The sequence below is a fragment of the Setaria viridis genome, chromosome 5, assembly GCF_005286985.2.
Source record: "Setaria viridis chromosome 5, Setaria_viridis_v4.0, whole genome shotgun sequence".
NCBI classification, from domain to species: Eukaryota; Viridiplantae; Streptophyta; class Magnoliopsida; order Poales; family Poaceae; genus Setaria; species Setaria viridis.
The window spans coordinates 42,713,630-42,728,619 of record NC_048267.2 but is presented as its reverse complement, the minus strand read 5'-3'; the positions used below and the strand labels follow the sequence as shown (position 1 = coordinate 42,728,619).

The window sequence follows — 14,990 nt, the reverse complement described above, 5'->3', positions numbered from 1 at the left end:
CGGACGCTCCAGGACCCCACCCACCTGTCGTCTCTCCCCGTCGCTTGCGCCTTGCGGGCTCCACGGCTCCGACTCCGGCGCACCACTGCGGCTGTCCGCCTGACCGTGCCACCGCTGAAATCTCCCCTCCCTCCCGGTCGACCCGTCCCGACTCCTGGCCCCGCGTTTCCCTCGGCCCCCGCGTCCGACGGTCGTCGGCCTGCCCCTCCTGGCCTCTCCTTCGCCGCAGGCGCTGCATCGGTTCTTCATGGCTGCATCGTTCCTTGCGAACCATCAGCAATTCAACATCGTCGTGCCGTGTCTCCTGGGTAACAGGATAAGTCACCCTAGCCTTTGAAATCTGTGATACGAAGCGCTCGAATATAATGTGTGATAGTGTCTGATTGTGATGTGTTTGCTAGGGATTACTGTCTGGGATATGTAGGATAAATCTCGCAATGTGGGATCTGTCGTAACCTTTCTTTTGGTAGCTGCTGTCAAGTTTTATCTGTTCTGTTACGATTGTTAATCGATGAGTTCAAACTTATATTTAAACGCACATTTATGCTCTTCTGTTTAAAGCATTTGTATTTAGCCGGTTAGTTTTCAGCTCGGGATGTGTTTGAATCCTGGCTTTGCCACTGCAACCCAAGCTGCAGAACTGGCATTACATTGGAATTTTTTGGGGCGAGAAATTTGGACGAAGATTTCATTGAGCTAGCAGCATCCAACCCGTGTCTACTGTACAGGATGCCATGTCAGATTACATGCAGTTCAAGAAAAACTGTAAACTGGTTGGTAGTTGTAGGTAGTGGGTAATGTATGGTTTTTGGACTCTGTTTTCCTTATAAACTGGGTCAATTCTCTTCTTAGCAATACACGCCGCACGCCAGACACAATGGCCCAAATCTTTCGGGAAAAAAACATTGTAAACGAGGTGGAACCAATTTGAGCATTTTAAAAGTAGAGGGACAAAGGTGATCTGGTGGCACAAGTAGAAAAACCGAATGAGCCAGCCTTTGATTTATTTTGTTTCCCAAATCATTGTCAGGACTCCGGATGGGTTCACTTAAGGGGGCTTCACACTGCACTCGTCAAAATTACAGTATAGGATCACACTCATATGTATTAAGAAAACATATTTTTCCTAAACTATTCACTTAGCTGCTTCATAGGAAAAGAATTTCGCATTCTCTGAACCTTCACAGAGAACTTCAAGATACCTTGGAACCGGTGGCATTCCAACATCTATCACCCCTTCCAGAATTTTTACAATTTCCCCCATTGTTGGTCTGGAACTTTCATTACCTTGAACGCACCAGCAAGCAACCTTGCATGCTCTTTCTAGCTCTCTTTCATTTACACCATTGATCAATCCTTCACCCAACAGTGCCTGCACTTCTCCTTCAAGAAGCTTCCTTGCAACCAACATGGGAAAAAATGTTTCCATGGTTGTCTCCTTATGCTCCAGATTCCTCCTTCCAGAAATGATCTCAAAAAGCATCATTCCGTAGCTGAAGACATCTGCCTTTGTCGTGATGGCTTCACCACTTATCCATTCTGGTGCAAGATATCCTACTGTGCCTCTCATAGATGCCTCTCATAGATGTCAAAACTCTGCTAAAATTCCGACCTAGTAATTTTGCCAATCCAAAGTCTGCCACTTTTGGAACAAATGAATCATCCAACAATATATTTTCTGGCTTGATATCACAGTGTATGATGCAATCCCGACATTCCTCATGCAGATAAGCCAAACCCTTGGCAATCCCTGCAGCAATTTGATATCTTATTTTCCAACTCAAAGTGGTAGAGCTACTACCAAACAAGTGTTTATCAAGTGAACCATTGGGCATATACTCATAGACAAGCAATCTCTTCGCTCCTTCAGAACAAAATCCAAGCAGGCGAATCAAGTTAATGTGATGAATATTTCCTAACGTGCTCACCTCTGCCCTGAATTGCTTCTCCCCCTGATGAAAGCCCTCAAGTTTTTTGACTGCCACTGCTGTGGTGTCTGATACAACCCCTTTGAATACAGAGCCGAAAGACCCTGCACCCAACACCTCTGAGAAATTTCTTGTCAGGAGTTGCAAATTACTGTATTTGAAACTGATCAAAGACCCGTTATCATGATTTAAACCATTAATTATTGCTCTTCTTCTATGGAGAAAATATAAAATGGCCACTCCAAAACTTAGAACAGTAAATCCACCGATGATGATCCCAATAAGCCACAACTTTTTATTTCCCGAGTTGGATAGTTCTGATGCAGCCACTCTAATAAAGATACTATCACTTGATGTATCAATATTATCTTGAAGATTCATCAAATGGTTGTGCCAAACCAAGCAAGTGCCATTATGAGAGTAAGCCAAGCAAGAGCAGTTGTTCAGGCAAATCAACTCGCAGTCATGAACATTGGTTGCATCGGTGATGTGTGCATTATCTGGCAACTTCACACTATCAATAGCGTAGAATCTATCATGCTTTGCCTTCATTGAGCCATTGTTGGCACACTGTAGCGGTATGTTTCTCCTACAGCCTGCTGTCTGGTCATCTAGTTTCCAGTTGTTTGGGTGATTCTCGCTGAAGCCCTTGAGGCAACTGCATGGTGAAGCAGCATTCTCTCTGCACTTGCTGTATTCCCCACACACACCATAAACACTGCACTTAGCTTTTGGTTTCGTGAAAGAGTTTGCCCATGCTTGCTGTGCCTCTGCCCAAACCAAAGTCTGAAACAGGCCTGACACATCAATAATAGTTCTTGTAAATATTAATGCATCATTCTTAATATTGTACGTGAAATATGCCTCTTCATCATTGTCAACAAACTGGAACAAAAACCTTGAGCTGGGATAGGGATTGACAGGTGACATCTCTGGCACACCACTGAATCCATTGTTAGTCCAATTGCCAGTAGTCCAGTACACTTCCGAGCTATTCCATTGGAGAATATATTGCTTTGAACCATTAGGATCCAACTGAATGGAGAACAACCCTGGTGCTGGGTCACCTCGGTCTTTCCAAGATATCATCCGTTTGATCACACCGGTTTTTTTGTTGCGGCTGAGCTTGTTTCCTGGGAGCCATGTGTCTGTGAAATCATCAAAACTTTGCCATAACACAGCAGAGGCATTAGACTCATGTCTGACTAAAAGGTTGCCATTGCCGAGGAGCACAGCAACTGTTGAACTAGCAGCTGTGTTGTTCTTAATATTGGTAGACCAGAGGGGGGATTTAGAGTGGTTAGCCAGGAGAATGAAGTTACCATCATCTGAGATTGTTAGGCTTGATGAGACTGGATCAGAGACTGGTTTCTCTCTGTTCGCCACCCACACTATAGTCTGTTCTGGGATTTTATTATACCAGATGCCTATGTACCACCTGCCATTGGATCCTTCAGCCACAAATGCAGTATAGGAGAACTGTCAGATCATAATTCATCAACCAATGATGCTACGAAAAAATTAACTCCTTGCATTCTAATTCAGAGATCACCATGGAAGGTTCACTGTCTTTTCTAGTATTTATAAGATTGGAACTTGAACATGAAATTCTATGTTGTGTGTAAATCACTTTACTGATTCTCTACTGATCTATATTATGTGTACAAATCACTTTAGTGCTTCTCTAATCTCTACTGATTGCTTTCTGGGAAAAAGAATCCCTTCGAAAACTTCACAGTTAGTTCATCTGTATGTCTAACATACGTGTGTTTTCATTTAAGACTCACCTGCAGGCTGAAAGAATCCCAGTGCAAAATTGCCATCCCGAGAGATCAGCTTCTGGTTCCCGGAGAGCTGCTGGTTCGAAGTGAGGGTATCGGAGGCATGCAGTGGAGACTGTTGGAGAGAAATTAGAAGTAAAAGTAAGGATATGGTGCATGAAGAAAGCCAGGTAGCCATACAAGAAATCAAAGGGAAAAAGGATGGTCTTCAGTTTCCAGGTGAGAAAAGGCTACTTGCTATGAACTCATAGTTCAGCAGCACATTGGATGATTGGATGTTTATATGTGAAGCTCCTCATGTTAATCATAGCATTAATCTGACTTTTGTACGCATTCCTGTCCTCTTCCTCTCTAGTTAAATCCATGCTGTGACGCTCTCCTGATGTTGAAGCCGTTAGTAAGAAAAGGCCCTTTTGTTGGATGTACATTTCAGTCAACAATGCTATATTCTGAACAAGGTCAGCTTTCAGTAATAATTCTGGTTATATCAATTAAGGTTTATGCTATCCAGGCTGACTTGTATTGTGTCTTTATTCTCCAGCTCTGAGAATCGTTGAGTTGGTAAAGAAGCTGCGAATTATGGTGCCGGTAAGGCTTTAATAAACATTAAGAGCATAGTGTGTCGCTGAATCTCCACTCCATGACAAGGGATGGTGGTACCCCCAAGTCCCAAGATGATTTGATGACCAACGTTCAGGCAGCAGCTCGGCCACTTGACGGGTTCGCTGCGACTGCGAGCCTGCGAGGTTCAAAGTCAACAAGTCACAACTGCAATTTGTTGACTCATCTGGTTTTTGGTCATCGCGACTTCCCCTATTGGGTTTGATTCTCGTTCCGTCTATGTTCTGGAATTAGCGCAAATTAGTCATATGAAGTTATGAACTTTTGACACCTAGATGGATTTTTGTCGAAATTTGGAGCAGACAGGTCGACAGTCATATGAACCTTTGACACCACTGTTTGCTTCTCTGCTCCATCATTAGGTAATCCGTAATCGCATCTGCCATTCAGCAAACTTGTCTGTTTGCTCTGGTCATCCTATGTCAATTTTCCTTCAGAAGTTTAGTGCTTTTCGTATGAGCCTCTGCCGCCCAAATAGATTGATTTTGTGTCCTCCATGGATATCAGATGTTGATTTGCCTTTTTTTCGAATAAATATTTATTTGCCTTTAGACATTGTCTGTTTTCAGAAGGATCTGCTAGGCCGACCGGTTTCAGGTGCAAAAGGATCCGCTCTGCGCATTTTGCACCTCTAATGGGCCTCTCGTTCCCTACAAGTTGGCCTTCTTCATTTTGTGAGAGATCCGTGGGCTTCGGTACGAGACCAGTGGGCCATATGGTTCTCTTCAGGCGACCTGGACTCGTAAGAATATCCCCTCATCCTCTAAAAAAAAGAATATCCCCTTAAAAAAATAAATAATAATGTAAGATGAACTGTGTTCAAAATTGGCGTTATAGAAGATGGATGGCTTTTGTTTCAAAAAAAAGAAAGAAGATGGATGGCTGGGATGATACGGAGATGACGACACCCTTTAGCTACGAAACACGAGAGCCTTACAACCACACGTGCAGGTAGTTGGACTTGAATCATTTCCGTTAGCTACGAAACACGAGCACCTTACCCACTAGTCACGTTCTATCACGCTGTTGTCCAAGGCCCGTACGCTGCCATAACGCCAATTGCGCATACTAGTGCTCTTGAAGCGTACTCATGTGAGTGTGATTAGAAGCACTACCGATCACATGTGATTCGGCCGTACACCTGCAGTCGTGTCTTCTTAAACGAACCACAGTTGAGTTAGGTCTCACTCCTACATACGACGGTACGACACAGTCGGCAGAGAAAAAGATCGCACCTGAGTAGTACATGACACTGTCACGCTGCCGTAGGACGCACTGGCGCAGTGTGGACAGGGGTTGTGATTTTTTTAACCGCGTGAGCCGCAGAGAAAGAGCAAAAGAATCCCGCATGATTGGGGCCAAGAAAGTTAAAACTAGCGCGGGGCCCGTTGGCACCTCAAGTTTGACGATGGCCACGGCGACGGCGAGGTTGGCCGGCCGGAGACGACGACGACGACGAGAAGAGAACAAAGACGACCGCGAGTCACGGGCTCACGGTTCTGTTCTGTTGTCTCAGGTAGCCGCCCCGCCCCCCGGGGGCTCGCGTCGCGGTCGCGCTCCCCGCCCGGCATTGATGGGCGCCCACATCCCACATGCCCTCCGTCCCGCTGCGCTGTGCCGCACTGAACTCTCCGTTGCCGCCAGGCACCGGTCGCGGCAGCCCACCACGCCACCAGGGGGCAGGGGCGCTGTGCGAGCGGCGACGAGCGCGACACCAGCGAACCCGGCGGGAGTTCGTTCGGTGGTGGCGCATCGCCGTTGGCTCGTTAATGCCCGCGTCCTGCCTGCAAAGCCGCCGGTACAGAGGCCGGCGCGCCCCCACTCGCGTTAATGACGGCCCATCCCATCGAGCTCGTCGTTTGCTACAGGAACGCATGGTGCCGGTCCTGATCCTACTGTCCGGTACACGTACCGTGCTACGATGTGAACCAGCTGTGATTTTCCACCTGGCCGCGGCCCGATGGATCGCGCTGCACATGGAGGATTTCATTAGCTTCACACCGTGAAGCGTCAAAGCATGTGGAAACGTAGGAAGGTGGCGTGCGCGGGCGCGCGGCGTGCCGACGGGGCCGGGGCTACTCCTCCGCCCCCGTACGATGGCCGCATTTAAGCCCCCCGGCCGCGGTCGCTTGCCGTCGCCCTTCTCCCCACAGCAGCGTCGCGGCGACGCCATGTACGTGACCAGAGACCACCGGTCGGGCGAGGGCCGTCTCTTTTTCATTCCCTCTCGCTTTCTCCACCCCCGTCCCCGCGTCGCATTCGAGTGCCCGCTCATTAGCCGCCACCTACTACTAGTTGCTTGGCGCTGAGACTCTGATCCCTTTCCGTTTCTGTTCGGTATTCTCGGTTGTCCCTTCGACCTTGGAGGCTGCAGCAATGGCGGCTCCCCGTGGAAGGTCGGCTCCGGCATGTGTTCTTCTTCCCCTCCTCCTCGGCTTCGTGCTTCTGCTGCAGGGAGCTCCGTCGCAAGCCGGCGACACCGTCGCCGCCGGCCGGCCGCTGTCCGGCGGGGACAGCCTGGTGTCCAAGCGTGGCAAGTTCAGGCTCGGCTTCTTCCAGCCAGGTACTACCTTTTGCTATGGCTTTTTGCTCCCAGCTGCATCCGTACAGCTGCGGATTTTTGCTGTCTTTTTTGGCGTGAAGCTCAGCTTTGATACTCTTCTCTGTATCTATATCTAAACAAATTTGTTGTTTTTTATTGAAGTGAAAATTTCTGTCGGTACGTGCAACACACACTGAACGAAAAATTAGCTAACGATCACCCTTTTTATTTGCTCATTACATGTGATCGAGTACTACACAACTCTTAGGTACTAGATGCAACTTCAAAATCCAAATACTTCCCCGAGCATGTCAGTCAGTTTAAGCCATATACAAGAGCACAATTAACTGGAGCAGGACTGTTTTTTTTTTGTTTTGCTTTCAGTGGGTAACTTGGTATTTATCTTGATAAGAACTTGTATTGTTTTTCTTGATAATAAACAAATATACATGTAGGCCTAGATACTAACATTTGAACTATGAAATAAACAACCAATCAAGAAAGCAACACGGGGAAAATCCATGGCAGAAAGGCACGTTTCTTCCGTCCAGTGTTATGATAAGATTCACCATGGAAACGCCTCACTTAGTCACTGGTCACTGCTAACTTTTTTCCGAACCTGAAGTCACATCCAGCCGATTGTCACGTATCAGGAAAGAAGAGCAAGGTAGGCAAAGAGTGACCAACAGCTAGCGTGAAGACCTGCTAATCAACTGATGAAAGCATCTTCTTTTCTGGAATCGCACCTGGCCGTGTTCATATTTTAATGTTCTTCACGATCATGCGGATTTAGTACTTGACCTTTTCAAAGTCTTTTTTGGCGCAAAGTGACCCACGCGCTCTTTGCTCCGAGAAAATCGGCCTCAACCAAAATTGACAACTACTCCTGATGGACAAGTGTGATGATGAATTTAATTTTTTTTAAAAAAAAAAACGGTGCATGGATCATCATGTAATTGACTCTTCTTCTGTGCGCAACAGACAACTCGTCAGATCATTGGTACCTGGGCATCTGGTACAACCAAATCTCGTTGCACACCACGGTGTGGGTGGCGAACCGGGAGGCGGCGATCACCGACCCGGCGTCCTCCCAGCTTTCCATCGCGAGCGACGGCAACATGGTCATCCTGGATCACCGGAGGTCCACCGTCTGGTCAACCAACGTGACCGGCGTCGTCGCCTCCAACTCCACTACGGTGGGCGTCATCCTCGACACCGGCAACCTCGTGCTGGCGGACGCGTCCAACACCTCCGCCGTGCGGTGGCAGAGCTTCGACCACTTCGGCGACACGTGGCTCCCCGGCGGGAAGCTCGGCCGGAACAAGCGAACCGGCGAGGTCACGCAACTCGTCGCGTGGAAGGGCTACAACGACCCGTCGCCGAGCCCGTTCTCGCTCGAGCTCGACCCGGGCGGCTCCAGCCAGTACCTGCTCAACTGGAACGGCGGCGAGCAGTACTGGAGCAGCGGCAACTGGACGGGCCACGCGTTCACCGCCGTGCCGGAGATGACGCCCACCGACGCGTCGCCGCTGTCCAAGTACACCTTCGGCTACGTCGACGGCGCCGACGAGAGCTACTTCGTCTACGACGTCACCGACGAGTCCGTGGTCACGCGGTTCCTCTTCGACGTCACGGGGCAGATCAAGTTCCTGACGTGGGTGGAGGCCGCCAAGGAGTGGATGCTCTTCTGGTCGGAGCCCAAGAAGCAGTGTGACGTCTACGCCGTCTGCGGGCCCTTCGGCGTCTGCACCGAGAACGCCCTGCCGTCCTGCAGCTGCCCCCGAGGATTCAGCCAGCGGCGGCCCGGCGAGTGGCTGCAGAACGACCACACAGCCGGCTGCGCCAGGAACGCCGGCCTCGCATGCAGCGATCGAGACGGGCAGCATCAGAAGAACAGCAAGAACGACGACGACAGGTTCTACACGATGGCCGACGCGAGGCTGCCGAGCAGCGCGCGGAGCGCGGCGGCGGCGAGTGCTCGTGACTGCGAGCTCGCGTGCCTCGGCAACTGCTCCTGCACCGCGTACTCTTACACTGGCGGCGGCGGCTGCTCGCTGTGGTACGGGGACCTCATCAACCTCCAAGACACGACGGCCAGCGGTGGCGGCAGCAGCATCTCGATCCGTCTGGCGGCGTCCGAGTTCTCAGGCACCGGGAACGCCAGGAAGCTGGTCATCGGGCTCGCCGCCGCGGGGTCCGTCGCCGCGGTCGCCGCCATCGTTCTGGCCACAATCCTCATCCTGAGAAGCAGAAGGATCAAGTCGCTGAGGAGAGTCGAAGGATCCCTCATGGCGTTCACGTACCGCGACTTGCAATTCGTGACCAAGAACTTCACCGAGAAGCTCGGCGGCGGCGCGTTCGGGTCGGTGTTCAAAGGGTCTCTGCCTGACGCGACGCCCGTCGCGGTCAAGAAGCTTGAAGGCGTTCGGCAGGGGGAGAAGCAGTTCCGCGCCGAGGTGAGCACGATCGGCACGATCCAGCACGTGAACCTGATCAGGCTGCTGGGGTTCTGCTCCGAGAGGACGAGGCGGCTGCTCGTCTACGAGCACATGCCCAGGGGCTCCCTGGACAGGCACCTGTTCGGGGCTAGCAGCCAGGGCGGCGTCCTGAGCTGGGAGACGAGGTACCAGATCGCCCTGGGGATCGCGAGGGGCCTGGAGTACCTGCACGACAAGTGCCGGGACTGCATCATCCACTGCGACATCAAGCCGGAGAACATCCTCCTGGACGAGGCGTTCGTGCCCAAGGTGGCCGACTTCGGGCTCGCCAAGCTCATGGGCCGCGACTTCAGCCGCGTGCTCACCACGGTGCGGGGCACGGTGGGGTACCTGGCGCCGGAGTGGATCGGCGGCGCGGCCGTCACCACCAAGGCCGACGTGTTCAGCTACGGCATGATGCTGTTCGAGATCGTCTCGGGCCGGAGGAACGTCGGGCAGCGCGGCGACGGTGCCGTGGACTTCTTCCCGGCGACGGCGGTGGGCATGCTCCTCGACGGCGACTTGAGGGGCGCGGTGGACTGCCGGATCGCCGGCGAGGCGGACGTCGCCGAGGTGGAGAGGGCATGCAAGGTGGCGTGCTGGTGCGTGCAGGACGCCGAGAGCCTGCGGCCGAGCATGGGGATGGTGGTGCAGGTCCTGGAGGGGCTCGTCGACGTCGACGTCCCGCCCATCCCGAAGTCGCTCAAGGTGCTCGCCGATCCGGCCAAGTACGTCGAGTTCTTCTCAGGGTTGCCGTCGACCTGAGATTCACTGCTAGCGGCACGAACTTAGCAGTAGTGTGTGTGTGTGTGTGTGTGTGTGTGTGTGTGTGTGTGTGTGTGTGTGTGTGTGTGTCAAGAGGCTGTACTCCTGACACGAAGCTTGTAGTAGAATACTAGTACTGCACAGAGCCAAGAAAAATTTCCAGAGAAGTGCTTTAGTATTGTACGATTATTAACCACATAGAATATATTCTGAAATGTATCGAAATCCAAAGTCATATACATGTCCACTGCAAGAAAATTCTCTTGCGTTTTTTTCCCTTTCTTGGACGTATTGCCGTCGAGGGGCATCACTGCATCAGATTGTTCAGGTGAAATTCTTCCTTTTTGTTTTTTATTTATGGAAAAAAGGAGATCACTCTGCTTTTATTGAAAGCAATAACGATTGCATACAACAGGTGAATTTTTTCTGCTGTGATGCAGCGAATTTTCAGTCTCTGTTTGCGACGAACTTGCTTTTTGTAGAAACTGTCAGCCCAACTTCTCACGAAAGCCCACATATTACGTACAGGCCCAATTGCGTCGTGAAAGCCCAAGGCCTTTTTCCCAACATATTTAGTGATTATGTTTTTCTTCAGAAAAAAAATAAAAAAGCGGATCAATCGGATAGCTAAGCTGAAGACGCTGAAATCGTTGGCAATCCAGCTCGCAGCTCAGAGCCTGAGCTCTGCTATCCTCGCAGTTGCGGAGAGCTCAGGCCTCGCGCTCCCATGGCTCTCCTCCGACTCCAAGAACAGTGCTCGCTCCTCCGCATCTCCAGCTCCCACCACCCAAATCCCTTCAAACCCCCAAGAAATCCTCGGAGGACCCAACTTTTACCGCCCAATGCGGCCAAGAATGCCACCCCCTCCGAAATCCCGGTTCCTCGCGCCCCCGCCGCGGCGCCCAAGACCGCAATCCCGGCGCGGAAGGCGGCTCCCTGGCGGGAAGCCCTCGTCCCCGTCGCCGCCGCGGTCGCGTCCTGGCCGCTCCCTTCCCTGGCGGCGGAGGGCGACGGGAAGGTGAGCCTCGAGTCCATCGTGGTGGCCATCGACGACTTCAACAACCGCAACCCCTTCTTCGTGGCCGGGGTCGTGTTCGTGTGGCTCGTGGTGATCCCGCTGGTGCAGGAGTACGTCTTCAAGAAGTACAAGCCCGTGAGCGCCATCGACGCGTTCCGCACGCTCCGCGACGTGCCGGAGGCGCAGCTGCTGGACATCCGCCGGGCCAAGAGCGTGCGCTTCATGGCGCCGCCGAACCTGAAGCTTGTCGAGAAGAGTGCCGTGCAGGTTGAGTTCGACGAGGAGGACGAGAAGGGGTTCGTCAAGGAGGTGCTGGCGAGGTTCCCAGACCCCGCTAACACCGTCGTCTGCGTCCTTGACAAGTGAGTGACATGGAAAACCGATTGAATTACTTACCCTATAATGCCAGATGCAACATCTGATGCGTCCTTGACTAGAAAGGTTTTGCCTCGAATACAATTATGCAAAATCTGGGCAATCATGGATGTGCCCACCACAAATGCGCCACAATGTAAAAGGTTAATGTACATAGTGGTAAATGATTATTATTAGCATGGAACAACTTAGAATTTGGTAAAAAATAGTTACAAGCCTTCTAGTAAAATGCATATAGCTAAGCAAACCAAATGCTGTGTTGATTTTACTACTCTGAAATCGGTTCAATTTTTGGTGAATAGGATTGATCTGTGTACCTTCTCAAATCTCAAAGAATGAGGAATGCATTCACACGAGCACCACTGTGTTATTCTATTCAATAGAAGGAGGAACTTTGTTATTCTGTTTATTATTTAATAAGCTTTAATTTGCATAATTATCCTATTAAAAATGGATGTTGTCTAAATTTTTGTCCCTCAGTTTGCTACATGAACAGAGTTAATGAATTTTTTTTGGCTGCATTTGTTGTACATTTGCTTCTTGTGAAAGAGATTGTATTTAAATTCCTACAGGCCCTTTGGTCTTTTATCATGCTGCCATTTTGTTACCAACTTAAGTTTATGCTGTGTAAGGTAGCTTTGATGGTAATTCTTTGAGAGTTGCTGAGCTACTGATCGAGAATGGTTTCAAGGAAGCCTATGCAATTCAAGGGGGCTTGCGAGGCCCAGAAGGGTGGCAGGTAAGGTGTCATTCTATTCTGTGGGGCAAAGGATATAATACATTTTTTCTAACTCTTTCCTCTCCGTTAGGCTGTTCAAGAAAACTACCTTCCCCCATCTGTACATGTTTTCCCGAGGAAAAAGAAGGGCATGAAGTTAGCTCACACAGATGTGAGCGCTGATGGAGCAGATGGTATGAAGGGGGAAAATGAGGAACCACTAGCTCCTCCAAGCACCACTGTAGTCAATGCAAGTGATGAATCCAAAGATGTTTATGAAAATCCCAATGGAAGTACAACTGCAGAACATGCAACTAGGAGACCATTATCGCCATATCCAAATGTATGGTTCTTTTTGCTTTTTCACTGCCACACAAAAAATTATCCTGCTTCTTCTTTTTCTTCATAGATCCAACTGGTTACCATTTAGTATATGACTCAAATCAACAGTATTTGCACACATCTTACTGCTTTTCTTTCGTACTGACAATAAACTCAAGTTTTCTCCAGCTGTCACGCGAACATGTACAACGCTAGAGTGCTAGACGTACGAAACATTATTTGACTTGCATCTATTCTAAAGCGATAAATACTTTAGGAAGAAATGGCATTGGTCTGCTTGTATTTGCTATGCTTCTAGACTAGAGTGATGAATATGGTATTTATTTTTAAAGCCATATATGAATAATTTAGGAAGAAATTAGATCATGATATCAGAGCACGTGCTATAGTTTTTGGCAATTCATTGAAGCTTAGCTTTATGGTTACCTGAAAGTTAGATACTGACATTTCAAGGCACTTAAATGGCTTGATTCAGGCCCACAGAAATTACTAATTGGCAAGGACAGTGAATTGCAGTCCAAGTGCTATTTACTGACATAAACTAGAGACAAGACTGACTGCCCAGTTAAATAACTCCCCTTGTTCTGCTTGTAAATATCTTCGCTCGTCCATGGTCCTTTGTTTCTTCATTCTTTATGATGCAAACTGACCACAAAACCTATGATACAACTGTACAAGCAGTCACAAGCATTTGAGTTTATTGTGCAGTACCCTGACTTGAAGCCACCGTCATCTCCAACACCATCAAAACCAAGGACTTAAGAGCAATGCGGGAAAATCACGTGTGAAACTCGAAGTCAGAAGCAGACAACTCCTGCACAAACATTTTTGTACACTTCTAACCGTTGATGTCGAGGAGATTGCTGGGGTATGGGGATCACATCTAAGAAGAGCACAGGCTGCATCGGAATTTTTCTTTACTATTGAGGCTATGGTGTATTCTTAGTTCTGTAGTTGTTAAGCTCGTCCCAGTTTCTGGTGTTGTTGATTGGTTGTAAATTGCAGTGGGGGCGAAAATGACCTCATATATGTGACTTCAAACTTTTTGTGGTGTTGTAGAGTTTTCCAGTTTGGCAACTGTGGTTAGCTCTGCATTTTGCCGTGACTGGTTCATGCATCTACATTCAGGCCATACTCACTACTACAGTTGTAAATGAGTTTCAGATTCAGACTTCTGTTCATGTGGCATCCGTACAGGCAGAGCCTTTAGCACTCGTTCAAGGAGTAGATGCTGTCAGTTGTCTGCACTCTGCAGGTTCATCATTGCTGCTTTTCTCTGATGATGAGTCTCTGATAGCTGCACTCAACCGAGAAGACCCATCATAAAAGCTGGGCGAATGGAGAATACATTCCACGATTCTCCAAATCAAGAATGGAACTTCAGAACTCCTAGGGCACACTTCCTGATACCAAAAGAGGTTACAATCAAATTTCAGGTCTCCCATCCCATACAAAGAGTGCCACGCAGCATATTGATCAGGAATATGCCTCCATCAGTTGTTCTGTACTTTTGCTGAAGTATATGGTCAAAAAAAAAATTACGCCAACCACAAGTTTATGTTGTTCATGGCATCATGGTTTCAGTTCGGATTCGTTGTTCTAGGAAAAATTTAAACCAATGAGCTCAGTATTAGTCATTTGAATTCTGGAATTATTGGACCATCATAGGAGGTCGTATATACGACGGAATAAGCAGCTTTCAAGGCAACAATGCAAAAACTTAAAATTTTGGATTGGCCCATGCAGGTCTCGAACCTGCGACCTTGGCCATATGCAAAATTATTTCCAAAGCCAAAAAATTTTACCGAAAATTGCCACATAGTCATAGGCAGCGCGACAGTAACGGTGGAACAAACCAAGTGATTTCTTAGCTAAACTTCCTTAATCGTACACATACGTTCTAAGACATGCCGCTTTTGACTCTAGTAACGGAAGAATTTGAGAGTCAAATGCATTGACCTCCCTTCATCTAACACAGACTAGCTCTCTAAAAATCCGTCTCCCTGTCCAGTACTGCAGTAACTAGCCACAGGCTACAAGCACCACTGCTGAAGCCCGAAGCCATCCTGTTCCCTCCTCGCAGGAGTAACGTTTCACAATTGTCTCTGCGCCCAGCCAGCCCTCTGCGACTACTGATACTACTCCCGAGGACTCGAGGAGTGACGATCACCACGAGTGCTGCCTGCCCCTGTTCATGCCGGAAGATCAGCAAGCCAAATGCCAAGACGAGGAACGATCGTCTTGAAGGCGCACGACGACAGGATGGCATACATGCCCTCTGCTCACTCGCTCACCGGGCATCAGTATTGTATTCCCTCCAAGATTAGCCTTTCGTCCAGTCTCGATCTCGATCATCGCACCGTAATCCTGAACACCACCTGGACGCAGTACTCTCATTAGCTCAGTTCTTACTACTGTTGATG

At 49.2% G+C, this 14,990-nt stretch overlaps 3 protein-coding genes across 3 annotated transcripts; 2 read left to right on the top strand and 1 right to left on the bottom strand.

Moving 5' to 3' along the window:
• Positions 1 to 1,065: 1,065 nt before the first annotated feature.
• LOC117856561 (G-type lectin S-receptor-like serine/threonine-protein kinase At2g19130) lies at positions 1,066 to 4,130 on the bottom strand. Its single transcript, XM_072294292.1, is given in 3 exon segments — positions 1,066 to 1,585; positions 1,587 to 3,379; positions 3,716 to 4,130. Coding segments are annotated over 3 exon segments (2,415 nt in total). The 5' UTR covers positions 3,888 to 4,130; the 3' UTR covers positions 1,066 to 1,135.
• A 2,219-nt stretch (positions 4,131 to 6,349) lies between these two features.
• Positions 6,350 to 10,349, top strand: LOC117855294 (G-type lectin S-receptor-like serine/threonine-protein kinase At2g19130). Its single transcript, XM_034737604.2, has 2 exons — positions 6,350 to 6,893; positions 7,854 to 10,349. Exons 1-2 carry the CDS (start codon positions 6,707 to 6,709, stop codon positions 10,112 to 10,114), a joined length of 2,448 nt encoding a protein of 815 aa, XP_034593495.1. The 5' UTR covers positions 6,350 to 6,706; the 3' UTR covers positions 10,115 to 10,349.
• A 392-nt stretch (positions 10,350 to 10,741) lies between these two features.
• LOC117858984 (rhodanese-like domain-containing protein 4, chloroplastic) lies at positions 10,742 to 13,736 on the top strand. The gene is made up of 4 exons (XM_034742147.2): positions 10,742 to 11,494; positions 12,144 to 12,246; positions 12,317 to 12,568; positions 13,276 to 13,736. Exons 1-4 carry the CDS (start codon positions 10,842 to 10,844, stop codon positions 13,327 to 13,329), a joined length of 1,062 nt encoding a protein of 353 aa, XP_034598038.1. The 5' UTR covers positions 10,742 to 10,841; the 3' UTR covers positions 13,330 to 13,736.
• The last annotated feature ends 1,254 nt before the right edge of the window (positions 13,737 to 14,990 follow it).

Excerpts from the sequence above, each read along its gene's own strand:
- LOC117855294 (XM_034737604.2), top strand. The coding sequence starts at position 6,707 with ATGGCGGCTCCCCGTGGAAGGTCGGCTCCGGCATGTGTTCTTCTTCCC. Across the intron at positions 6,894-7,853 it reads GCTCGGCTTCTTCCAGCCAG|ACAACTCGTCAGATCATTGG; the intron begins GTACTACCTTTT and ends TGTGCGCAACAG.
- LOC117858984 (XM_034742147.2), top strand. The coding sequence starts at position 10,842 with ATGGCTCTCCTCCGACTCCAAGAACAGTGCTCGCTCCTCCGCATCTCC. Across the intron at positions 11,495-12,143 it reads GTCGTCTGCGTCCTTGACAA|CTTTGATGGTAATTCTTTGA; the intron begins GTGAGTGACATG and ends TGTGTAAGGTAG. Across the intron at positions 12,247-12,316 it reads GAGGCCCAGAAGGGTGGCAG|GCTGTTCAAGAAAACTACCT; the intron begins GTAAGGTGTCAT and ends CCTCTCCGTTAG.